Here is a 26,596-nt window from a genome sequence, read left to right as displayed (position 1 = left end):
GGTTAGTTGAACTTCATGGAGATAAAAAGCTCGATCAACGTTGCCCCCCCGGTTCCCATAGCTAGTGTAGTCGAACAGCTTCGTTTGGTCGGTATCCCTGTTGTGGTAAACAAAACGTCTGCGCAGATATTAGATAGTAGACAGATAAACGCAGCTCCCGTCTCCTTCATGCCTTCTAGCCACTATTTTTAGAAACAATCGCTGGGCCATCTTCCCCATCAAAACATCCCAGGTATTCCGTAGTTGATAGCTAATTAATAGGTAAATTATGTTAGCTGGTGCTTATCTCCCCGATCAAGTCGTGGGGCTGAATCAGCCTCCGGGAGATAGTTAGCGCCATGTAACTCTAAGCTGACCGGCAAATCCCATTTTCCTTCCACCATGTAACAATCACGACAGCAATAATAATCAATCCCCAAGCCCTAATTAAAGTATTCCACTCATTCTTTGAAACGTCTCTTCGCTATGATGCCTGGTTACAGGTACGTGTACAGATAGTTTTACTCGTGGACTGGACGTGGACATGGGGGCCTGTAACTGAAGATCCAACCTCCCGAACTTTCTCCGCCTCCAAAGAACGTTCTCGCCCCTTTTTCTCCCTCTTTTTTTGTTATTTTCTCTTTTTTTCTTTCTTTCTTTCTTTCTTTCTTTCTTTCTTTTTGCTTTTTTACTCTCTTCTCCGTTGCGCGATGCTATTAGCGGAGACGATGAACCTGGATTTCTTCCCTTCACCCTCCCCCCATCCCAAAAATAAATTAATAAATAAAATAAACAACAAAAAAAAAATAAAAAATAAAACTGCGGGACCAAGATTTCTCCGGATCCTCACTTCCGCTAACCTAATTCCAAGGTTGGGGAAGCCGGTTACACCTTGTTTTTAGCGGCATGACGCATTTACGTGATAGCTTTGCGCTTCGAAAACGAAACGCGCTGCGAAATGAATAGGGTAACTGGGTTTTTCTATCAGACAATGATATGAGACAATGCCCTTTTTCTTCTTCCCCAATTTCCATAATGCTGGCGCGTTAAATTACGGGGGCAACTAATAAGATATGAATTAATTAAATTATTTCAACAAATGAAAATACACGGATTCATCCATTCCTTTACCCCGGGGCGGGGGGCCGGGGGGTGGGGTGAGCCCAGAAGAGCGTTGCGCAAGAGTAATCTACAGGTATTTGTTCAATTTTTGGAAACTTTTTAAATATAGAATAAGTTAAAATAAATTAAACAAAAAGAGAATAAAGAGCATTCCGTCGGACCCAGCCAAAAAATAAAAATAAAAATAAAAATAAAAATAAAAATAAAAATAAAAAAAATAAAAAGAGAATAAAGAGCATTCCGTCGGACCCAGCCAAAAAAAAAAATAAAAATAAAAATAAAAATAAAATAAAAATAAAAACAAAAATAAAAAAAATAAAAAGAAAAGAAAAGAAAAGAAAAGATATAAGAAAAGGACAAGAAGCTAAAATGATGCGATCGATGGTGGAAGTGGGGAGAAATCTGTAGGCAGCGGCTTAGCTTTGTCTGGCATTGATATTAACCAAACAAACTCCCTCTTCTTGTTTTGCTTCTTTCCAGGTTTGACCGCGGGGAAATGAAGAATGAATGAATTTGAATGTATCATTGAGCGGAAGGAATACTCCCGTATCCGACATCGTATTGTGCTCAAATCCTGCATCATCAGCCTTCATCAGCGCTCCCCCGTCAACTTTTGCCTGCGAGGTAGCTAGTTACGCATAGCTACGTTATCCGGCGACATGCGGGAATTCGGAGCAATTGACCGCTCACCCTCTTTATGTTTAGGGACTTGGTTGCATGGGACAATTTCCTTTGGCAGCTTTTGTTCCATTTACTTATTTATTTTTCCTCTGCTTGTTCAGATATCCCTCGCTCCTCGCCATCATTTCTCGTATGATCTTTTGCGTGGAGCCCCACTTTTTCCTTCCAACCTTCCCTCGCTTCACCGACAATCTATGCATTCCGACTAACGCGCTGTGAATCTGGAGATCAACGTATGGCTTGTTGGAATAAAAATAAATGAATAAATAAATACATAAATAATATTTAATAATAAATAAAATAAATAAATAAAATGGTAGTTCAGACTCCATATTGCTTTTGCTTGCCTCGCTTCCTGATATTTCCTTTTCAATCCGCACGTTAGGCGACTGGGCGCGTGCCCAGCAAGGTACTCCTGAACCAAACCGCGGAATGGACTCGCCATTTTCCCCATGAATGGCTGGAAATAAGATAACGGAACTCTGCTGTGGCCCCAAGAAACTTAACCGTGGAATCAAGCAGCGGAGAGACATTTGCACAGAAAGGGAATAGATAGGGTACATTGTTAAAACATCGCAATCCAATTCCGCAAAACCTCGGTGGATAACCGGTTCTCCGTCTCCTCCACATGTTCGAATGGTGATGAGTTGTAGCTTTTCACGAATTCTGAAAATTTTCTCTTTTCATATCTTCCCCCGACATTCAGAATCGGATTTTACTTTTTTATTTTATTTTTTTTATTTATCTATCTATCTTACTTTTCTGGGGAAAATATAATTCCTTTTTCGGGGAAACATGTGACATCACGTAGATTTCCCCCACAAAACTCAACGTGTTGGTTGGCAATGTCCGTCGCCAATTGGCCCCCATAGTTAAACTATGCATCCCGGATTACCTTCCGCCGACCTACTTGTAACTTGTCAGATTCGTATATGCAGATTTGAAATTGTTAGTTGCATCACAACAGACACTTTTTTCATGCGCCATCGATTTGTGCTAATTGCCGTGACGGAATACTTGTATCAGTTTCCACCCTCTCAGTCTCAGTAACTGATGTTAACTCCTTGCCTGGTTTCTTTAAAAAGTTCCGCACATGATTCATTCCTAATGCGTGCATGTCAAAGATCATCATATCGCAAGTGCCTTGCCACCAAAGTTTCGTCATATTTGTAGAGCTGGATTGTAGAATTTCGTTGGAACCTCACTAATACTTTTACTTGGTGCATATTATTCTTTTTCCCTAGCTCTGGTCGAGAGTATGGAAGACAGAGATGATATATGACAAAATTAGCTCTCGCCTTGCTTTGACGACCAATTTGTCCCCATTGCAAGACAATAACTAAACTGACATCGCCACCGGTTTCCCGTTGTGGTCGCAGCAAACGGCTTTCCGTTCCTTGCAAGGACGCGGAAGAATTTGAAAACTTTGCATACTGAAAAAGACAAAAGGGAGTTACGACGCCGAGAATGTCCAGCAATTGATATGAAACCTCAAAGGATTTGGGAAGCGAGTGGCTCATCCTCCGAAACTATCCTGCATGCTGCTTTATCATCAAACTCATGGATATAGTTCACGGATTAGCTCCGTGATATATATCGATGAATCATCCCCCCCAATCTCTCCAAAGACTTCCGTTCTGCAAAAATCTACCAATTCAAAACTGTGTTCTCCACCATATCTATGCTAATAATTTGAAGTGTTTCAAAATAAAAATACGTTTAACGAACTCGAATAGCAGGGGAGAAACCGTAAAAACGTTAAAACCATCAAAGGAGGAGATTCCCTGTCAGTTTATTTTAACTTTTTATCAAAACTTTCCCAACAAGCACGGCGTTTCCCCTGGTAGCATCCCAGGAAGCTTTCCCCTTCCCCCCCCCCCCTCCTTTAAGCCGACCCCAGCATTTCTATTTGACATGCTTTCCACGGGCAAAGGGGAGTGTTCTATTGGTGCATCAATTAAAGGATGGCGAAGCGGATGTCGGTATGAATTTTTGCATCAGCGATTATCATCAGCATGACGAATCTAGGCTTGCACAATCCCATCCCCTCCTCCGCCCTAAAACCCCAGTTTGCTTCTACCCCCCGCACAAACCTTATCATTGGAAAGGTTTATGCTTTCCCATATCTCTCTATCACTCTCTATTCACTCTATCTCTCTATATATATTACTCTATAAATAACTGTATATATATTATATTATATATGTTAATTGCAAAACGAACTCTAGGTGTATGCTTCATCTATCATGTGACTTCTCATCAAAATTTTCTGCCTGCAAAGTCTCATTATTTTATTCTGATTCTGTTGCAGCTCAATTTCATTTCTATTTTCAATACATTAGTTTGATCCTGCATTTGCTCTTCTGCTTTATATATATATTATTTTCTTAATATGCGTTTTTGTTATTTATATATTTTTTGCTTTTTTTATATTTTTTTAAATATATTAATTTATAATTATTATATATTATTATATTTATTAATTATTTTTTAATATAAATTATATTAAAATTATTTAAATAAATAAATATTAAATAAAATATTTATTTTATATATAATATATATTATAAAATTTATTTATAGTTAAATTTTTATAATTTAATAAAAGTTAAAAATAATATAATTACTATTAATTTATATATAAAATAATTAAATAATAATTTTTATTATAGTTATATATATATAATTTAAAATAAATATTATTATATATTTATATTTATATTTTTTATTTAAATATTATAGTTATAGAATGATATTTATTTATTTATTATATAATTAATAATATAATTATCAAAAATATAATCAATATTTTCAGATATATTTTATTCATTTTATTTACTTTTCATATTTTTATATATTAAAGTTTTCATTTTTTCATTATGCATAATTGCTACTATAAACTATATAGTAAAACTAAAATATTATAATAATTATAATTTTTATTATATATAATTTTATATTATTAACTTTTGATTTTAAAATAATGAATAAAATCTGAAGATTAATAATTATCTCAGCAATTGTTGAGTTAAAAGAAAAGTTTCAGTCAATATAGGTTTGACAATATCAAACTGTTTTTAAATAGATATAAAAGGTATATCTGCACTGCATTTGCACTGCACCTGCACAGACCACTGTTGTTTCTAGCTGTTTGGTTGCTTAACTTGAAAGTGATGCAGGACTGAAGCTCATATCTTGGAAGTTTCTCTGCTGCCAACAAAAAAAAAAAAAAAAAACCCTCCCTAGTACCTATTTTGGCTTCCAGGTCCGGAATCCGGTTCCTTTTATGGGGGATGACAGGGGGGTCCTTCGGAGATGACGCCGAAAACTGACCACGAAGTTGGAAGTGTGATGCATTCCACCTTTCGAAAGCTGCATCTACAGAGAGGGCTGCAGGAGAAGCCCCGGAAAATGGCTGTGAACAGAGTTACTTACATGCTGAGGTAGTAACACATGGATGTGTACGATACAACTGCAGGACTTGTGCTTGAACAAGCTTCCTGCCACTCAGTTTTGCAAGACAATCTTCTTGAAGGGGAATAATCTTATTCATTTTCACATGATTGTAAAGATGCTGAGGTTCAGATTATCAAGCTTCAGCATCTCTTATTTTGTTTCGTTCTCTCTCTGTTTATTATTATTATTATTTTCTTTTCTCTTGTTCAACTCGATTTTCCTTAAGAGCCACTTATATACACCTCGGTCGCCCAAGAGATAAAGAAGATAAAAGTCCTACTTGGAACTGTGACAATTGCCGAGTGCGACCAAAACAGGAATCGGCCGACGTGCAGGGTGGACTATAATTATGATGTCTAGGACAAGGAGCTGGATGCCGCTGTCAAGCTGTGGCCTGGACAGCTTGCCCGACTAATGCGCTACTAAAATGGGCTACAGTATTATTTTAATCGTTCCCTTTGCAACCAAGGTTATGAGTATATTCCTACCATCAAAAAGCAAAATAAGAGCTGTTCTTCTTGCAAGGCAAAAACGCCTTTACTAAAATAGCTTGAATGGTAAAGTGAGCATTCATGGACGTTGTCATAGGTTTTCTTGAGCTTTGGAGAGATTGACATAGTCTGTGTGTTGGTGCTGCACACAGAATTACCTCCGTCGAAGCCTGCTCAATCATGTTTGATTATGGGCAAGTTTTGAATGAATGCATCTTGATCTATTTTCACACTGCCTTTTTTGCAACGCATCATAGATACAAATATAATAGTCATTGACTGACATACCTATCACCAGCTTTTTGACCAGTCCATATTTCAATATTGTTGTATCAATTTAGGTATGGGTTGTTTGAAATTGTACCCTGCCAATGTCAAAACTAGTAGATTACAAGGATATCATTTTTAAGGCTAGCAGTCGTATCGCAGAACTTATGCAAAAGTATGAAGGGGAATAAGAACGATGTTGGCAAACATTAGGTATATCAAAATTTACAGTCTCGAGGTGAAGCAAGCCATTGTGTAATTCTCTCGATCTCATCTCTTCCTCATACAATTACATGCGTATCCCTAAAAGATATGCGTCCATCAATGCCTCAATTGCAACTCCTCTAGATAAATATATATACTGTTCATTGAATATGGCGATGTGTGGAGAGTATTCTTAGGCAGCGAGGACCTCAGCACAGATGCTGATCAATTGGTAAGACTTAAAATGGTATTAATTCTCCGGTTCTCAGAGTGTAATTAATGTATGTGTGCATATGTATTTCTAATGCTGAATGCTGATTTGTGGATGGCAGTTATGTATTTATTTTTTATGTAGATAATTGTGAGATGAAACATAATATTTGATATATTGCAAGGTTACAAAAGAGTTGGTTGATATCATTAAGTTATAGTTATAAGTATATATTTTGTTTCTATGTAAGTTATGAGGAAAGCGAAACGACAGGCAGGCATTGCCTCCCGAGTTAGTTAACTGTGCGGCACCCAAACGAAGCGCAAGCTAAGGACACAAGGAAATCACTTGTATGGCTAGTACCCTGGTTATAAGCCCCATGGATATGTTCAACACTGTACGTACATCCGTTGCAGACCGCTCCATCGCGAAACAGCAGGCCTAGATCAGAATGGGGGAGACGCGGAAAATATCCATTGGCCAATCACGGATTCAGTTCATCCGCCCGATCGTCCGAGGAGTTTTATTACTGTTGTTTTCAAAGTTTCATGGGGCAGGAATAAGGTCCACGGAGAGGAAAGCAGAATTTTCATTTGCAGCACGATGATGTTATTATTATTTCAATGACGGCATGAAATACATGGGGGGGTATATCCTTAAACCAGCTAGAGAGAAGTATAACTATGTTTGCTCTCAAAACCCAAATCAATATATATCACCATATGCCAATATCCATCCTATTTATTAATGAAATTCGCCCGTGAAATTTGGCAATCGTAACAACTCCATTATTTTAACGGCGAAAACGAGAATTGAGAGGTTGAGAGGTTATGAGAACTTCGATAAACTTGTGGAGCTCTAATCGTTTTATTCCTTCAAGAACGAAGCTTGGATATCAAAGGGTCAAAAGTTTTTGTCTTGCTCCCCTGACTAGGCTGAACTCTGAACTCAAAGTACCCAATCAGAGCCCGATCCAGTGTGCCAGCTGCCATTATGCTTGTTTCGACCACGAAGCATTTGTGCATGACTTGCCAGGCCCACCATTTGTTAAATTTTATTTTGGCAGAACTGACAGACTTGAGGAAGTTGGACTTTCTGTGGCTAGGTATGCACATTGCCTTGCTGGAGAATCGTATACGGCAGAGCATTTCAGCACCTATTATTTCATGAAAATGCTGTGTTCGTAAGCGGGACTTAAAGAATTGAACCAGTTCCTGGAATAGTTAGCGGCCGAATACCGTGAACCACCCGGCCAGTAGTTAGAGCCACATGTGCATACAGACAGCTTTCTGAGAGGCCGGTTGATTCATGGATGATGCATTTTCATGTACCCCGTAGATGTTGCCGTTATCCCTTGTGTTCTCCTATCTTGAAATTGCCACTGGAGATGGTGACGGCGAGACTGATGTTTCCTATTGCACAAATATCTCAAGTGTTTGTATGTAACACCGTAATTAGCAGATGTGTAATATTTGCAAAACGGCGTATGGCTAAAATAAAATGAAATCGAGGTAACAAGACTCCGTGACAAAGTGGATATCGAACGAAGAAAATATGTGGCCCTTTCCTCCTTTCTCCGCAAGGGTGGCTTTGGTGGCGATTTGGGGGGTCCGGCTTGGCTAGGGAACCTGCCAGGAACACGTTGGGATAAACTAGCTACCTAGGAGAGTGTGGGATATGTTCCAGTTGATTCGGCCTTGGAAGAGAAGGGAAGAAGCCGAGGGTTCTCCGGCTGGCAACAACGCTGCATGATAACTTGATACTCCAACAGTCGCAAGCTTTTGTTTCATATCTGGGAACCTCATCATTGATGAATTCAAAGGCAGCAAACAACAGCAATTGATAAATCAAGTAAAGAATTAGGCGCAATGCTTACCGGATTCTTGTTATGCTTTCTTTGTCTTTCTTCACAGGTTTGATAATTCGGAAAACCTAAGGTAAAAAAAGGAGAGTCATGGATTATTTTCGTTGTCAACACCTCGGTTATAACTATCACCACAAACCGAGATTGATAGGATAATCTGTTATTGTAGATAGAAATCGTCGTTTCTGATTTCAGTTTAGGATACTACTCAAGAAGGGGGACGGTGGTAAAAATTATGGCAGTTGATTACTATACAGTTGGTGATTTGCTCTGGGGTTAGCCGAAAAAATCGGCGACTCGACGCTTGTCATCTCCACCATTCCTCTCTCCACCCAAATCCTTCCACTCGCGGCCCCTCCCGGGCTCCTGATAATTCGAATTATTTGGAAAGACTAGAAGCTCCGAGGACCAGCGTGACGGTGAGAGGATGAATGAGGCGGGACCGGAAATTCCTGCCACTAGGAGTATTGGAAGGTTAAATATGATTCCTTGATTGCTTCTGAACCACTTTTGGTAGTAACAATCACGTACCCAGGCAGGGGATGTAAAGTCATCAAGCGCAATATGCCCGCTAACTAATGTTTCTGCGGATGTGTCATAGTATCTGTGTGTGCATTCCGATGCTACCCAGCCATGAACTAACTAACTACTGGAATTCATGGGGTATGAACCGGGACCTCGGACTGAAATATTGAATATAAAAGTTAATTGCCGGGTCCACTTTTATCCATCTGTTGAACTAGTTATTTCTGTCTTCTTTTTTTGTATTTTCGTTCCCGATCCATGCCTGGATGGTTTAGATCGCAACCTCCGTAGCTCTGCCTGTGATTTTCGGGGGAGATATCTTTTTGGGGGAGATATCTGCAGTTGCGAAAACCCAAGAAAAGCCCTTCCAAGATACAGAGTATTGGGTCAGCTCTGATCTAGGCCCTTTTGACAAACCTTGGAAATACCATGCAGCTGCCACATGGAGACAATGATGTAATCAATCATTCGCGGTGATGGGTTAGCCTATTACTCCTGAATACGGAACTCGAATGCAATGTGATTTTCTCTATGCAGTATGCAACAACAACAACAACAACAAGGGTTGTACGAGACATACACTGCGCGTGTCAATTCGCTCTCTTCTTTCCTAAACTCCCTTGTGTTTCTTTGCTTGTCAAGGGGAGGCAAATGGGGGATGATGATGGGGAAAATAATGAAAATTCAAAATCAATGGTATCAAGACCCTCTCCACAACTCCACAATGTGGACCCAGAGACGGTACCGGCACTCGGCTAAAAGGCGTCGGGCGCGGGTTGATGTGCTGGTGGGTATACATTCCAGCTGAAGAAGGAGAAGTAAAAAAAAAAAAAACCAATAATAAGGGGATAAGAAAGATTTTCTTTCCCGGGAATCTTTTCCTCTCTGACAGCCATGCATGTACATTTCCCCTTTTTGCACTCTCCATTAATACGAGTACGCAAACTTAAATCATTTTCAAGAAACAAAAAAAAAAACAAAAAAAAAAAAACCCTAACCCCACTCCACAAATACCGAGGATCTCCCGAAACTTCCCGTGAGGCGGAAGCACGGCTCTCTCTTCTTGCATTTGCATTGCATCTTGCATGGGAGCTTTGGACAGGGCTTTGTTTTTGGTCCTTTATGCCCCCTTTCTGGCAGCAGGACAATGTGGCTGGGGAGATACGGAGTTTGAGGCGGTGAGCGGATACCTGAGAAACCAAACATCCCCAACGATAGACTCGTATGTTGGGTTTCCACCCGTATGAAGGTCATAGTGCGCATAAATCATACATATGACTCTCCTATGGGGAATGGAATAGACTGCTGTTATCCTTTGATGCTGTTCATCCCGCTGTGCGACGAAATGGAATAAGCAAACACAAACATGGGCTTGTGATCAGATTGGTAAATTGGCGTCCGCTGGCATCTGATTAGCATTCGAAAACGATTCACCTGGAAAGGAAAAGAATAGCTGATGCAAGCCATGGTGACCATTTCCTACTCTCTAATCCCATAGAAGCTCCCAATCTGACGGCAGCGGGGATCATAAGGATCCCAGAAGACAAGTTGCGCCAGGCTCCTCCGGTTGGAACTGCGAAAATGTAGCTGGAGCCAATATGCAGCGCAACCAGGGAATGCAGTAGTAAGATTGTAAGATTGTAAGATTAGTTATATAGTGAACCATCACGCATACTGCTATTTCTTGTGTTCTGTGCCATTCAGATGTAATTGGATTCCCCGGCTCCCTCATTCATATGCATTGTCCACAGGTTTGCGAAGAAACTTGACCTATCTTCACCTCATAAATGCATACATAGATTTGCCGGTTTTGGATGATTGTTTTGAAATTGCTCTTTGCGTCATAGTCAAGTCAATTGCTTGGCGTTTGGCATCCAAACCGCCCCAATGGGGTATAGCGTATCCCGGATTTAAAGTTCATCCGCAATTTAGAGTTACTTCATGGCCCTATTCTAGCCTTTTTAGGACTAGAGCCAATCTATAATATTATGCCATGTCTCACCGCCCTATGATGCATTCGATTCCCCAGGAGTCAACAGTCGGTGAAGGGCAAGATTGGCTTGCAATGTATGCAATTATCTGCAAGGACAGCCTTGAATATGGCGTTCATGGGATGAAATAAGCGTTGACTTAACTTGTCTGTCACCATGATACCCGGATGTTTCGTTTGTTTCTCCAGCATTTTATTTACATGATATTCTCCCTGATATCACCAGCCGATTCAGCATCACATCATGGCTCCTCGTCAACGGACCACGGCTAACCTTGACGACTCGAGATCAGAAGCCTCCAGCGGTACGAGAGAACGGCATCCCACCGGCACGAAGGGCCGCAGAGCAGTCAACGCCGCTGCAACCAGTAACCCAATTTCTTCCAAGGACCTTAAAGCAAGTGCAGCTACCACCGCTACGACAGGCGGCCAAAATGCTGAACCTGATCATTCCGGGGAGCCATCTGGGGTAAATAATCCGCTGTTATTTTCAGTGTTTATTTTATTTATTATACCTCCTCCAGCTCTATATCTCAAACAGAGAAAGGCCTATTCTTTGAGGAGAGAGGCACAACAATTCCCCTCCAATTGGCACGACCATTTTTTCAACCCCCGATAAACCCAAACAATACTAACTCCAAAACCATTCATTTCACAGATCAATTGGTCAAGCATGCCACTTTCTGTCCTCCACCAATACCGACATGCCTATAACCTTCCCTGCCCCAGCTCATCCTCCTCACAAATATCCTCCATCATCCTGAATCAAGGGATTGGCCTCCGTTCCCCTACAACAATCGCCGCTCGACGGGCCCAGCTCTCTGCACGGCGCAAAGCCGCGAATGATGCAAACGCTTCACGACCTTCGAAAAAGGACGATAACACTAACAATACTGCGGTTGCCGCTAGTGGAAGCGGAGTTAGCAATGTTATGGACCTAGAGAGCAGTAGAGGCGTTGCTGGCATGGACCTGAATGGCATTTCGACATTTCGCGGTCAAGGAAGGGTAACGAAGGACCACCTTGCCACGGCGGTGAGGAAACATTTCAATAACGTTGGCCTTGTAGAGCAGGATGCTATTGCAAGGTTCTTGTATAAGGTTCGCGAGGAGGGGAAGGGTCATGAGTTTCGTCTGAGGTTCCAGCCGTGATATGGAGGCGGTCGAATAGCAGTATTTTCCTTTTTGTGCTTCCATTTTTCTCTTTGGCAAACTGCTATGTACTTTGCTAGAGGTTTCGCCCCCTAGATGACATACCCTTTGTTTGGTCAGGACTCATATTTATGTTTTGCTTTTGCTGTTTCCCCCTGTTTTTATAAGGTGTTGGAAGTTGAATATTGAATGGATGTGTTTCAGTTGCTTCCCTGGTTTCTGTCTTTCCGATCAATGCTGACCCCTGTTTTGCACCCTGATGTATTAAGGTTCATTTGGTGCTTTCTATGGCCATTTTTAAAAGGTTTTCCTATCATTTCAGTATTTGGTATTTATTGCATATGGAAGTCGATCTTCTTCATGCATCATCATTTTATTTTATGGGAATTTTTCTATTTCCTTGACATAACGGACTTGAGAAGGATCTACCTCTATTTGCACACCTGTACACCGGTGTCAACAACAAGACAAACACATCCCTAATATTTGTGAGTTTTGGAAACAATTTTCATCTGACTCCTGATTCTTTCTTCCCAATCACATATTCCTGACTTTCAAGGTACCTCAATATTTCCATAAAACCATAAACATTAATGATATCATCTGGTTTATTTGATACAGTTCTCTGGGTCTGAAGCACTCAAGAGGCAATTATATGATCCGAACAAAATCCACTATCCCTATAGTATAGCGAAAATTGAACGAAATATAGCCTTTCATAGGAACCGAAGCATCAAAATACCGAAGTATGGGCTAGAATGCATGGACATCCTGTTTCTTGCTTCCCTTTTCCAAGGTGTCTATTCCCTCTCCCTGGTTCCCTTTATTATCCCATTCACTGCTTGATATAGAAATGCTCGCCCGTTTCGAGAACTTCAAGCTCGTCCCCGACACGGAGGGTAAATTCTGTGTATACATCGTTAAGCTATTGAAAAATATCCATCCCATGAGGGAGTCAAATATACTTTTGGGGAGAAAAACTTGTATGATGAGTTCCGAAAATAGCAGTTCCATTCTAATTCAGGGGTACCCAAAACCAACTCAAATAGCAAGACGAAAAGGAACACACCTTGCACAGCAGGAACGCACTGCATCCCCAAACATGCATTGCTGGGATCTCCAGGATCAATACACCGGAAGCTCTTTAGCGTTTTATCCGGCTCAACTCTATGTCTCAAACCAGTGTTCGGGTCTACGTTGGGTAACCGGCACCGGACTGTCCGACATGACGTGTATACCTCTACCCCCCCATCTCCATCCTTGCGACTGTGGGGTTGCTTATCATCGGGAATCTCTGCCATAATGCCGCCTTGATTTCTGCGGTGCTGGGTTTCCAGTTGCCCATTGAGCAATTGGCTTTTACTATTCCCACGCCCGGACACAAACCGTACTAGTTTCCAAGAATCTTCTTCAAATGCCTTGCTCCCCTCAATAACAATGTTCGGCCGGAATCGACGCACTGAAAACTTGGGAATAGCATGGCTCGTCCGCTCCGCGATCTCTCGCACGCTGGCCAGTCCCAACATGTGCAGCGGGTATGCATCCGCAAACCCCGTGGTAGGTTGAAAACCTAGAGCCTCCTTGCGCGGTGCGCAGCGGAAAACATTCCGACGATGCTCTGGATCGACTCGGAAAAGAGTGAGTGGTCTTGAGGGTTCGAGAAACGTAATTAGAGACGGCGGGATATGCTTTCCGTAGTCGACGGCCATTGGGTTGTCTTTCCAGATACGCACCGGGCGATAAGGATATGTACTTGTTTTGCTATTTGATGGCGGTGGGTGGAGGGGTACATGGAAGGATTCTTCCCGCGAGCAGAGACCCAACTTCATTCCGATGGATATCAATAGAGATGACAGACCCGTGCCGCTTGGGGTACGAGGATAGTTTATTACCAGAACACCTTTGGAGAGAACATCTGGGTGATTTACTGAGTACGAGCGCGATGAAGGGTCGGGAACCCAGATCTCCGGTCGGATCAGGGCCATTCTGGAATACTTCCCATCGCGCATCGTGCGGCATATCCATTGCCCTGTTGGTTTATCTTGTTGTTTCCTAGCGTGAGCCACAGCAGCAGCAGCAGCAGCACCAGCTGGTGCTGCTGCTGCTGCTGCTGTAGTCTCCATATACTCCGCAAAGCAGAATTGGCGGTCATATGCCATGCCCGTACTCACAAATTGGGCAATATTGAATTCAACACCAGCACAGCTCTTGATAGGATACGCTAGCAGGGCCTTTATACGAATTTTCCCTTTCACTGCATCATTCTTCTGGTTCTGCCTCCTCTTCCGTCTTCCATTCGTGTCATAATTATCCTCATCATTGAGGTTCGAGAACTTATGCAATCCCAATTTTCGACATCCCTTGGGTTCGCGGGCTGCTGCGCGACGACTCCAAAGTTCCAAGTACAAGAGAAGGAATATGGGTGAGAGACAGAGGATGTAGATGAGTGCGAGAGAGGTGGTAGCAGAGAGGTGCAGCCGCGGGAAAATACTGTCCAATCGTTGAGTGAACATGGCGCTTATAGAACAACAGAAAATGGAAAAGAATGTGTGCCTGTGGTTAATGAAAGGTAAATACGATGACAGGAAGCAAATTCTTTTTCTTTTCCTGTACCCCTTATTCTTCGTTGGTGGGAGGGTTAACTAGTGGGAGGGGCAAAATAAGTTTTTTGCAACCTAGTTCCGGCAAAGACATGAGTTGATTGCCGAGAGGTTGGTTAGAGAGGATGAGCTAGAGCTGAGAAGAAGCATCTCATTCAATATTAAACCCACGCAAAATCGTCAAACAAAGATAGTTATCCCCCTTCTACATTCTCCTTATATGACTCCAGCGCACGAGAGGCAAAAAAGCGTTGCCCTGAGTGGTCGCGAAATAGTTAGTTGTTGAGGCCGGCTAACTAAAATAACCGAATGCCGCTAACTAACTGTTCACCACTCAGGTATTGTACCTAGGTAGGTAGTTGAAAGCCGCTACACACGAAAATGCTTTGGTGAGGGGTGAACACTTGCGTTGCATATTATTAATAATTGAGCACTCTGTTCCAATTGGGGGGGTGAGGGGCGCATTGGTTAGTTAACTATACAATTCTCTCCCACTGACAAGCAATAGCTACGCTCGGTTCGAATTTCAGTCTTAGAAAACAGCAACACACTGCAATCCCCAAATACAGTGCATTTTCAACCTAAGCGGGAAGGTTCTGTTTCCGACCTGCTATCGCCGAAGAGATTGCTCTTATCAAGATTTGTGTCGAGAGGGAAGAACTATGCAACGCCAATGGCATCACACGATTCATATAACTACCCGGTTTCTTGACGAGTGGATTACGATGTGTAATGAGGGTTGAGCACAGCGCACACAGGTGGTCTGAGTTCCCTGCAAAGAGGAAGTCGGCTCGCGACATTCTGGGTACATGGTGTGATAGGGTGATGACGAAAAGTCTGACTTCCGCTTGAAATGTTAGAAATGGCGGTTGAGGGCGTTGAGGATCACGATGGAAGCTGTGCGGAGACTGAGATCATGTTGCCACCAACACCACCCGCGTTATTTACCTGGTTTTCCTGATCACTATATTTTAAACGACGTCGGATTGATCGTAAAAACGACGGAACAGGCGAATTATCTTCTGCAGCTGTTCAGCTTAGGCATGCTCATGTACAAAAAACACTCAAAGAAGAGGAGGCGGCACGTGGAGAGTGTCTGGCCCCATTATTTATGTTGTAAGAATCAGCTCATAGATCTGCATTTTGAAGTTGGACGGATGGAAGTAAATATCCCTCAGGCAATTTGACGATACGCTTCAGAAACTGATTTAGGAGTCATCATGGAAAGAGCACTGATCCCATACCGGACTCCGCTGGATTCGTCATGTCAAGAAGATTTTCCGTATGACGGACATTCTATGTTGAAAATGGAACAATTCAACAAAAGCTACAGCGTCAGTTAGTACTGAACAACTTGGAGGAATGCCCTTCATATAGATTGCTCCCGTCATGTTCTAAGTTCAGAACCACTATTCCTCTAGACTATAGGCCTTGAGTGACGCGGTAAAAGCCAGGCTGATCCATATACCCGTCTTCAATATTTTCACGTAACCCTCTACTCCACACTGTTTAGTTCGTTCACTAAAGTAATTAGTTACAGCAAGAATGTCTTTACATGATTCTCTTCAGAATTCTCATCATAACTAAGCCGTAAAAATCCTATCAGTTTTCAATCTAATGGCTTGCGTAAATTCCAGACGAACCACATTGCACCTTCATAAACTCGTATTATTTCGATATCATCAGCAACGTTTGAGCTGGAGGTTGATTATTTAAATAGTTAGATAACTAAAGCCAAGGTCACACTCCCTCAAAAGGAACATCAACTTCAATTCTCCTTGCAAATCCCCGAGCTTCGCTCGACGATTGCCAAAAGTACGCGAAAGCATCTCTACTTACTCTATTAATATATCTTTTGATCATTGTCTAGATCCTAGAAACCGAATCTGGTACTCTCTGGATTATATGTAGTGGGCACGCACCTATGACGAGCCACGAAGAAGACATAGCGAAATTCTCCAGCCCAGAGGAGGGTATGTATGCTTGAGCTGTACATTTCTGCTGTTTTGTAGAATTTATTTGGCCGGAGATAATATGTTGAACATGCTCTCCATTCGTATAACCCGCATACCTGTCACGGGCGCCTCCATATACTTTCTTCACAGTACTGAGTTACATACGCGTTTCTTAAGATTATAACGCTGACTCCTTCATAGCACGCCATCGAAAAAGGCCAGAGGACTCATTTCGTTTGCTTGGAGATGTTAGGTCATCTCTCACATCAAACCAGGAGCGTGAAAGCGCGATACCAACGGGACTTCCACGTCTAGATGCTGCGTTAGCACTGCGGCCTGGCGTGAGATCATCCCCTCTGGGTCCAAGAAGGAGCAATGTATATTTCCAGGGCCACCCAGCTGCGTCCACTAAAGGGGTCCGGCGTGGGGAGATTACGGAGGTTATGGGGTCCCGAGGTGTAGGGAAGACGGCTTTTGCGTGAGTGTACTGTGAAAGCGTTTTATGGCATTTCTAAGACTCCCTCCTGGGTCAGAGCAAGTTGCGGCTAATGTTTACCATTGAAGAATGGGAATCGCAGCAAGTGTATTGGAAGCTGGACAGAAAGTTGTCTGGATCGGTTAGTGTCGAGTTCGAAACTATTCTTATCGACCTTCTCTCCCCAAGCTCCTACTTCAAATATATCCTGGGAAACCTCTATCTCATAATCCACACTGTAACATGCAAAATATATTCAACAATCCTTCTAACAATGGTAGATACTGCGGGGCCCATGAACCCAACGAGGTTCAAAGATATCCTCCGGAGGGAGAGAAATCCAACATTGCCCAACAACCCATCTACGGCGCCATCATCATCATTGAGAGAGAAAAAGATGGACGAAGTCCTTAACCAGCTGCTGTATTTCCATCCGCCAACTCTAGCACATCTCCTAGCCCTTATATCTCACCCACCAAAGGGTTTCCCTCCTCAAGATACAGGACTAATAGTGATCGACTCAATATCCTCCCTCTTCACCTCTGAATACTGCACGAAGCTGCCACGGAAACGTAAACTAAACACCACAAAGGCTACAAGAGTTACAGCCGAGACCAAAGAAGAAAGAACCCGCTGGAAAATCATTGGCAATCTGGCGATGAATCTGAAAAAGCTCGCTGCAAGACTCAATTGCGCTGTGATTACTATAAACGAGATGGCATCGCGGTTTAGAGAAAAGAAGTCACCTATATTACACGAAGCCCTATCAGGTGTAACGTGGGATTCCGGTGTTGCTACGTGCATAGTGCTTTATTGGCAGTGGTTGCCGCCCAGCTTTCGATCGCGAGTGCCCATGAAACGTGTGCGCTTCGCGGAGGTTGTTAAAATTGAGAAGGTTGGGCTCGTGCATGGTAGGGCGCAGAGGGTTATCCCATTTGTGATAAAAACGGTATGTGTTATAACAAAATCACACACACACACACACAGAGAGAGAGAGAGAGAGAGAGAGAGAGGGAGGGAGAGAGAGAGAGAAAGAGAGAGAGAAGGGGGTTGGGTGGGAGTTAACACCTCGATATCTGAGAGTGGTCACTTGTTTTGAACTAGAGGAAGCTGTATTTCTTTTAATACACAACTACGTGCATGCGGGCTCGACCAACGGGAAATACGATAGTAGTTGACAATATGTGAATAGACCGGTCTCTACGAATTCGCTCCTCAAACGTGTGGCAGAGCGCTATTGATCTCTATCCGCCGTCCCAGCTTGCATCTAGCGCATGCCCGGTCGAAACGGAAACTCGACCAGTCTATAGGGAGTCTGGAAGCAAAACGGAAACCCCGAATTGATCTCGCTGCAACGCCAGATCTCAAAGTTGGAAGTAGTGAGGAGGACGAAGGTATTAACGGAACGACGCCTTCTGAATCCTCCTTAGCGTTATTGGTGAAGGAGGAAGAGGAAGGAGACGAGTATGAATGGTTGGATGAGGATGAAGCCGAGCTTGTCGCTGAATTCTCCGACGAAGAAGGGGTTGGAAACGATGATGGAAATGATCGTGGAAATGGTAATGAGGACAACAGTCCCCGTCCGGTTCGTGCTGCGGAAGGAGTTATTGATGACGATACTGTGCTTTTATTACAGAATATCCCTGATGATGAGGAATTTGATTGAGGAATTGGTTTTCAATGCAATTCGTCGTTCGAGGAAATATATAACATATCAGACAGGAGACTTGAACATTGACATGAAGAGTAGGCCTTTTCGAGTTAAGATAGTGGACGGGAACTAAGCATTCAACTTCGATATATTTACGGCTGAAGTGTCGTAGGAATTGCCGTAAAACGAGAGATGTAGTCGAACAACTTTTTGTCATTGTATCTGACACTACCTAGGTGGAAGCCCTTCCAAAGTACGGGTTAACGGTGAGATGTCAGATCTGCGGGTATGGCGATAGGGCTGACTGCAATCTGTGATGCACAAGACACACAAGGATATAAATCTTCAGGATAAACAGAAAAGCAACTTATCAAATTCCGAAGAGCTAACTGGGAAGGGCATCAAAGTTAGCTCATAGCGTGCATTCAGTTGACAGTATAGGTGGCCAGCGCGGTTGAGAAAATCCTTTCCACGAAAAATTCAATCTGTCTGATAACTAGTAGATGGTAGATAATCTTGATGAAATGATAATCCCCTTCCCCCCCATCCTCTGTCAACCAGTTAGGAGTTTCTACTGTGATTCCAGTGTTTAGGGACGGTCATAAACCCCTATATCGCTGATCCCCATTTCGCAGAACCACTGATCACCTCCTATTCAAATTACCCCGGGAAAAGATCGAAAAGATCAAGGGAGGGCACCCGCCATGTCCCATGATATTGCGTCTATTTCCATGCAGAATCTGCCCTCTTGAGGCTTTTTCAATCATATAATTCGTTCATAGAACAAAAATCCACACAATCTTTGTGTATGTATATTTTCAATCAGTATGAGATGCTGAGGAAGTTCTCCAATTAGAAACGTATAAGGATCCGTGTCTTTCCCTCCCAATAACTTGTCAACAAACATAACATTTCATTAGAGATGGTTATCATACGGCATGAAAAAAAGCAATAGATGAGAGGAGCCAGTTGAGTTTTTTTTTTTTTTTTTTTTTTTTTTTTTTTTTTTTTTTTTGGCAGAAAACTGCCAGTTAAACTGACCCGCTGGATCCCAGATTCGACCCAAGGCTGAACACAAACCAGTAGACATTAAAATAACGTATGGAGAAATCAAGTAACATTTAGGAAGACAGAAACCACCACAAGGTGTCAAGGCACATCTTGAATAGAGCATTATCCATCTCCTATTCCCTGGGTCTAGAGAGCGGCCGGATCTTCTGTGTTGGCCTCCAGTATCAATCAGAGCCAGAGTCTCAGTTCAGCGGTCAGCCAATACTAAAATGGTCGAACTACCTACAATTGACAGACTGTTCGCAGTGACCTAGGCAGCCATTGCTTGAGCCATACGAATTTAGCAACCAAGCATCCAGAGTTGTTTGGAATTGGTGTTGAAGACAACATCAAGAGAGAGCAAAGTGGAATGAAAAGACGAAGAATTGGAGTTCAGAGAACCAGTTATTCTTGGCAAACCATGCATTCCGATTTGTTGTCATCGGAATCGGATAGTTATTGGAATCTCGCGATGAGAAACAGGTACCTCAAGACGCGTAAATAAGACGTATCGATCGGATGTGCAGGGAGATATGGAAAAATCCGTGAATATGAGGTTGAAAACCCTGACACAGACAATAATACTCCGTCGCTCGAAATATACGACTATCTATTATTGACGCCGTCTGACTGTATATAAGTTGAACCTTGGAAAGCAGCCCTCAGCTTCAATTATTCACATTTCTCCGCTCCTATTAAGCAATGGACCTCTGGAATCTGGAGAAGAATTGATAAATCCACCACGCGGCTAATTGCACCACTTTGAGAATGGCATATAAACCGGATTCTGCTAAGGTAAATGGGTTGGTGCTGTTCTGCTATTTATCCAGATCGTGATATCAGAGCAAGAATCGAGACTTTGATATCCCAATATTTTTATATATGAGACTGCAGAAATAAAAACTGATTCAGAACAGCATAATTTTTTGTTTGATGTATGGAGTTCTTGACCGTGCAACCAACAGGGAAAAGGTTTCAGGGGTTGACCGTTCAATTATGCCGCACGTCTTGCTTGCTCTGGACGCTCAACCATGCACCCTGAGGGCGTATGTGGATCTGTTCACCTGGATAAGCGAAATCCCAGCCTGCACTTCGCTCACGCTCTAATCACCAACCGAAGCTGGGAAGGCATATAATATGCTAAATTAATCGCCGGATACTACCATTTTGAGGGCTCACAATGCGATGGTAACGTTGAAGTTCGGTTTGAGAACAAGGGTTAGGGCATCCTCTCGTGGACATTTGAAGCAGAAATACGCAATCCGTTTTTGTCTCCCCAGCTGATTCAGGGGGTTGCATAATAACTCTTTTACCAAGCCGAAAACCTTCCTGAGGTCAAACCGAGTCAGGTGAAGTGCGGAGCCTTTCTTTAGAGGTATTTATGGATTCCTTTCGCTCCCCCACTGGTCAAACGACCGGAAAAAGGGTTGTTTATTCAGAGAAGAAGTCGGCTTCCTCCTAAAAACAATACCCTCATCAGTCGGTTGTGGCTCAATGGTCCAGTCTGGGGTTACATTTGAACGTGGTTTAAAAGATGCCGGGCCACTTTTTAAAACCATTCTGGTCAACCCATCTAAATATAAAGAGCCTACGCACTCTGCACATACATCATAAATACACTCTATTCAACCTCCGTCCTCAACACCAGGGTTAGGACTAGGGTCTGAAATATGTTAAGATCACTGTTGTTAGGAGAAAATAGAGATGTGTGTGAGATATGTGTGAGGTATGTCATGGCCTAAATGTTTCAACCACTCCGAAGGTTTTTCCGGGTGGAGATACTAAACCCTGTTAGCTGGACGCCCATAATCTCATGCCGCCGAGTCCCAGTCGGAGAACCAAGCCCCATCATCGCTCGGCCCGCTGTCCTCAGAGGCCACTGGCTAAACTAACAACAGCAACTAGTCCAGCTAGCAACTTGGTCAGAGCCCAAAGCGGATAAAGTCGACTGAAGTGGGTCCGGTGGAAATTTATGGGAATCATGGCAGTGGTCTGTGGACGTGCGCTGGGGCGGCTTGAAGGTGATGTGTGTTGTTGGTTAATAGAGGGTTGACTACGCCCGCCCAGTTATGCAGGGGGGGTTATGAAAGGATTCTACCAGAGCCCCAGGGCTGAGGGCTGGAATTAGGAGGTTGGTTCTACACGGTTTGGAGTGAAATCCTCACAGCAAGAGATACCAACATCCATAGATTCGATATTCTGCAGACCAGATGGACGGTTTCACCATGGTGCTCGCTTGCTGCACAACTACATAGCAGAGCCCCTCCCTAGAAGGGAGCAAACGTCAGATGACATTTTTCTTTGCTGCTTTGACACCCGCGTCGGGAACATTGCCACCTCGCTTTTGGAGGATTGTTCAATCACAGACAGTCGAATGCTAACACGACCAGTGCTGACGATTTAGTTTTGGGCTGATGGTTAAGAAAAGAATACTTTCTCAGCTCTGGGCTCCTAAGTACCAAATGAGCCCCCCCCGCTGGTGGTCGCCAACGACCAAAGGCTCCTAGGAGGTTGGCTAAGCAGGCAACTTGGATGTCAAACAACCAATGACCTGAAACCTCATTTGTTGAACGGAGGGTTTTCCAACCCTAGTTCTTATTTTTTCAAGGTCGAGTGCTTTCAAGAGCAGACTTTATACAGACATAATAATGGTAATAACAATTTTATTATTATTTCTTAACTTTAACCCTTCTATGTTTGTGAACTTATCAAACGGAGCTCCTACACGAGCGACCAGGACTGGGATGTTGCGTTAGCTGAGCCGTTTCGGCAACTTCAACGACCATTTGGGGCGGCGGAGACAACGATCGGCTAGCCGTTTTATTTCTGTGTACCTGATTGATATAAGAAGTTTTGTTCCCCAGCAGTTTGATTCAAACTCGACAGTGATTTCATTTGGATGGGACATTAACCACCAAAACACCATGGCGACTCGAGAGGTGATGTCTGGCTACTTAGCGGAGTTGGTATCAACGCCCAATCTCCCCTCCGTCTCATTCATTGTTACCGCCGTCACCCTCCTTTCTATCTATATGCTACAACGCCCCAAGACAAATGTGCCGCTCCTCACCCTGAAAAAGAGATTTGAGTTTTCCAATAAAAGGGTCAAACAAAACTTGATACGGGATGCGATCGGAGTGGTAAAGCAGTGTTTCGCAACCACTGGCAATAAGCCTTTTCGTATTGTTTCAGAGAGTGGAGCAGAAATCACTATTCTCCCAGCAAATCTCGCCAACGAGATCAGGAACGATAAACGCTTGTCCTTTGCAAAGAATGTCCACAGGGTAGGAAAGCGATTGCTACTTCACGGTCCCATCCCGGAACAGTTCTCAGCTGACGTAATATCCTGGTAGAATTTCTTCGGCCATCTGCCTGGATTCGAAGTCTTTACTGCCAATGGTAGCAATATGAGGCTTTTAAAACAAATTATCCAACGGCAGTTAACAACCTACCTTGGTAAGAAACCTCGGAATTCTCATGCTAAGCTTGGCAGTGTTGAGCTGAACACTTTTACTAACGCAATGTCCTTTTCTCAGGCAACGTAACTAAGCCTCTCTCTGACGAAACTACCCTGTCCTTTCGGGAGATACTCACAGATAATAAAGGTATGAGCCTAATCCGGCTTCTTTCCTATCTCCTTTTAAAATTATATTCAAGTTACTTATAATACGCCATGCAGAGTGGAATAAAATTACCGTAAAGGAGAAGGTTTTGCAAATTGTTGGCCGTGTCTCCTCCAAGGTATTCCTGGGCGACGAATTGTGCCACGACCCCAGATGGATAGATATCACCATCACTTATACCCTCGTTGCGTTCGGTGCCGCAGAAGCTCTACGATTGTGGCCTGCATGGACGAGAAGTTTCGTCCACTGGTTCCTACCGAAATGTAGGCAGTCTCGAGCTGAAATCAAAAAGGCACGTGAGGTTATTGAACCTATCCTTAAGAAACGTGCTGCCCACAAGGCTGCCCTTGCGGCTCAGGGAAAGAAACCACCTGTGATCAACGATGCTATTGAATGGCTAGAACAGGCCTCAGGAGACGGGGAGGAAAAACCAGATCCCGTTATTGTCCAACTTGGACTTAGTCTCGGTGCTATTCATTCGACGGTAAGGATATCCCGTATTTACATCGTGTCATATCGGAAGGTTGTTAGGCGCCGTTTGGACCGGACATTGATCAGAATCCAACGGCGTTTTTCAAGAATCAGCCATATTCTAGTAATTTCGTACGTAGTGCTAACATTAAATGTCACCTAGGCCGACCTTGTCACCCAAGTAATGCTCGATCTCGTTGAACACCCCGAAATCATTGAACCGTTGAGAAAAGAGATTTTCGACACCCTTAGTGAGGGTGGGTGGAAGAAGACCTCCCTGTATAAAATGAAGCTCCTCGACAGCGTCATCAAGGAGAGCCAGCGATTGAAGCCCATCAGTACCAGTATGACAGCAATCCCTCATTCCCCCACACCCTCTTCCCCCTTCCGAACACCACAGCAACTCCAAACAAAGAAACAAAGCGATTTCTCGCCAATATATCTACTAACACACTTGACAGTAACCATGGCCCGCGTCGCCCTCGAAAACATCACTCTATCTGATGGCACGATTATCCCCAAGGACGTCATGTCAGCCGTATCTTCCAACAGGATGTGGGATCCCACCGTTTACGCAAACCCAGACCAATGGGACGGCTACCGCTTCTACAACATGCGCCATCAGCCCGGTCAGGAGAACGTTGCGCAATTCGTCACTACCAGTCCCGATTATTTAGTATTTGGACACGGTGAGCATGCCTGCCCTGGTCGCTTCTTCGCTGCCAACGAGGCCAAAGTGATATTCTGCCATTTACTGCTCAAGTATGATTTGAAATCGGTAGAAGGGGCATATATAAAGCCGTTACCAGTGTCGCATGCTCTATATGCGAATCCGTTTGCGCCAGTTATGATTCGGAGGAGGGATGAGGGGATTGATATCGACTCGCTGGGGTCGTAGGTTTTGGTTCTTTCTCTCTCTCTTTTCTACTGTTTTGTTTATCATTGTTTGGCAAAGCTTGTGGTTATTGGTTTTTCTAGCAGGAATCTTTAGTTGTGTCGGGTCGCAGATGGGAGACCCAAGAAGGTGTGATATGCTATTTTTCACAGGGGTGTGAGCAAGCGAGGACAGTGTCATGTTCTTGGACAAACCAACCCCATAAGAGGATCGTCATGTTGATCTAATTTATGTGTGCATTCTTCATCCTCCTTCCTCGCATTTTGCCTCTTACTCAGCATGTTTTGATCCATTATTCATGATATATATTCTCTTCCTTTTCATTTGGCACGAAATCGAAATAGGAGTGCCGTTGGATATGTTGAGTTGGTGTGAGATGAGATCTCGGTCAGATTATCGTGGACATGATTTCCCACCGTTATGATGGCTAACCACGAGGTTAACACTCCAGTATTCCCCTCTTATATTATATTTTCCCATCTCATTCCTATTGTTCTTGGATTCCGCCATTTTGATAGATACACCTGACTCCCCTTCATTAATAACGGCACATTTTTTTTTCAGATTATTATCCCATCTTATTTCCATTAGCCACAACTTTTCTTATATTTGGTCCACTCCCAAATATCCACCCCCATTTATTCCATGGATAATCAGCTCAGTCCCCATGATAATCGACATACGATACGACCTTCAGGATAGACATCGTTACAGGGTTTAGTCCCAACAGATGCACGACGGCAGTTTCCAGAATTACATATGGCTTCGTCGTGTTTTGTGTACACAAGATGCGAAGACGCTATACGATATGAAGAAAACCAAAGTTTTGAATTACGTTTGTGCATCTTCTCTGCGCCATGCGTGTTCATATAACTGAAATCACTGCCTAGGTATGCTGTTACGGGGCATGATCGGCTGGATAAAAAAAAAAGAAAAAGAAAAGAAGAAAGGGGAACTGAAGAGAAATGATTAGCTTCTAGTTCTGCATGCAGTGATAATTATTAGCTGTTTAAGATCCATGTATCCATCGCCACGGATACAACAACCTAGATGCGAGAAGACAAAGCAGTCAATCTCATCAAATGGATTAATTAAATTCAATGGTTAACTTGTCCGTTTTCTGATGCTCCGTCTCACATGTTTTCCTAGGTCATACGTAACAAGCCACGCAGAAAAGGCAAAATCAACTCTTCTGACAAACCTAATTATTAATATCTTGTCTCCGACCACCTCAGAAGAGAGAGGACACATAACAGACACAACCTGCAGCACTATCTATCCATTTCCACACCCTTCTCCAATCTCCAAACTAAATTCCTGTCATTTTGCAGGGCGAGCAGAATAGTAGTTAAGGAACAAGGCACAAGCGCCTGCGGGGGAACAACACCCACCTATTTTTCCTATGCTCAGGGATCAAGGACGGGAATGAAGGGAGGAGAAACGCAAAACGCATAATCCCCAACCCCCTCACCCAGTATTTTAAACATCTCCAGTTAGCTTCTAATCATCTTTACTAAGCGTCACACTGTTTCTGCTGCTTTTTATTTTCCACCTTGGCTAATCTGATAGGATCTGAAACCCAGTTTGCGACACAGTCCATTCCATTACTCAGTTAACTAAGGGGGGAAAATATGATTTGAAAAAGAATACAAAGAATTAAGCCGAACCAGCCGAGGAAGAACAACACAACAACGCCTTTTTTCTATTCCATGCATTTCTCATGGAAGAGTGGGCAACGACCGAAGAAAAGAAGAGAAAGAGAAAGGAAAATAGGGAAGTTTCAAATGAAAAATCAAATCAACTAATTCTCGAGTTTTCTTTTTTTTCCCGGATACCGTCTACTCCAAACAGATGAAACAAAACAAGAGCATGGAAGGAAAGGTAAAAGAGAAATGAAATATGGAGTACATGAGGGGGTAGAAACACTAGCGTATAG

General features: G+C 43.1%; 6 protein-coding genes across 6 annotated transcripts; 3 read left to right on the top strand and 3 right to left on the bottom strand.

The window, feature by feature from the left end:
- Positions 1 to 2,758: 2,758 nt before the first annotated feature.
- On the bottom strand, positions 2,759 to 2,947 carry PAAG_03730 (hypothetical protein; the record flags this gene model as incomplete). The annotated part of the gene is made up of 1 exon (XM_002794091.2): positions 2,759 to 2,947. One exon carries the CDS (start codon positions 2,945 to 2,947, stop codon positions 2,759 to 2,761), a length of 189 nt encoding a protein of 62 aa, XP_002794137.2.
- A 5,604-nt stretch (positions 2,948 to 8,551) lies between these two features.
- Positions 8,552 to 10,054, bottom strand: PAAG_03728 (hypothetical protein; the record flags this gene model as incomplete). The annotated part of the gene is made up of 2 exons (XM_015845047.1): positions 8,552 to 8,733; positions 9,799 to 10,054. The coding sequence occupies 2 exons, from the start codon at positions 10,052 to 10,054 to the stop codon at positions 8,552 to 8,554; spliced, it is 438 nt and encodes a 145-aa protein (XP_015702136.1).
- A 980-nt stretch (positions 10,055 to 11,034) lies between these two features.
- Positions 11,035 to 11,940, top strand: PAAG_03726 (hypothetical protein; the record flags this gene model as incomplete). Its single annotated transcript, XM_002794087.1, has 2 exons — positions 11,035 to 11,259; positions 11,449 to 11,940. The coding sequence occupies 2 exons, from the start codon at positions 11,035 to 11,037 to the stop codon at positions 11,938 to 11,940; spliced, it is 717 nt and encodes a 238-aa protein (XP_002794133.1).
- Positions 11,941 to 12,775: 835 nt separating this feature from the next.
- On the bottom strand, positions 12,776 to 14,453 carry PAAG_03725 (MOSC domain-containing protein; the record flags this gene model as incomplete). Its single annotated transcript, XM_015845046.1, has 2 exons — positions 12,776 to 12,846; positions 13,010 to 14,453. 2 exons carry the CDS (start codon positions 14,451 to 14,453, stop codon positions 12,776 to 12,778), a joined length of 1,515 nt encoding a protein of 504 aa, XP_015702135.1.
- A 2,011-nt stretch (positions 14,454 to 16,464) lies between these two features.
- PAAG_03724 (hypothetical protein) lies at positions 16,465 to 18,636 on the top strand (the record flags this gene model as incomplete). Its single annotated transcript, XM_015845045.1, has 5 exons — positions 16,465 to 16,513; positions 16,697 to 16,973; positions 17,060 to 17,112; positions 17,252 to 17,919; positions 18,163 to 18,636. The coding sequence occupies 5 exons, from the start codon at positions 16,465 to 16,467 to the stop codon at positions 18,634 to 18,636; spliced, it is 1,521 nt and encodes a 506-aa protein (XP_015702134.1).
- Positions 18,637 to 22,595: 3,959 nt separating this feature from the next.
- On the top strand, positions 22,596 to 24,663 carry PAAG_03723 (P450 monooxygenase; the record flags this gene model as incomplete). The annotated part of the gene is made up of 6 exons (XM_002794084.1): positions 22,596 to 22,955; positions 23,025 to 23,127; positions 23,208 to 23,276; positions 23,351 to 23,778; positions 23,929 to 24,109; positions 24,227 to 24,663. The coding sequence occupies 6 exons, from the start codon at positions 22,596 to 22,598 to the stop codon at positions 24,661 to 24,663; spliced, it is 1,578 nt and encodes a 525-aa protein (XP_002794130.1).
- Positions 24,664 to 26,596: the final 1,933 nt, after the last annotated feature.

Source organism: Paracoccidioides lutzii (assembly GCF_000150705.2).
Source record: "Paracoccidioides lutzii Pb01 unplaced genomic scaffold supercont2.9, whole genome shotgun sequence".
NCBI lineage: Eukaryota > Fungi > Ascomycota > Eurotiomycetes > Onygenales > Ajellomycetaceae > Paracoccidioides > Paracoccidioides lutzii.
The sequence above is the reverse complement of the archived record's forward strand: the minus strand, read 5'-3'. Positions and strand labels throughout refer to the sequence as shown.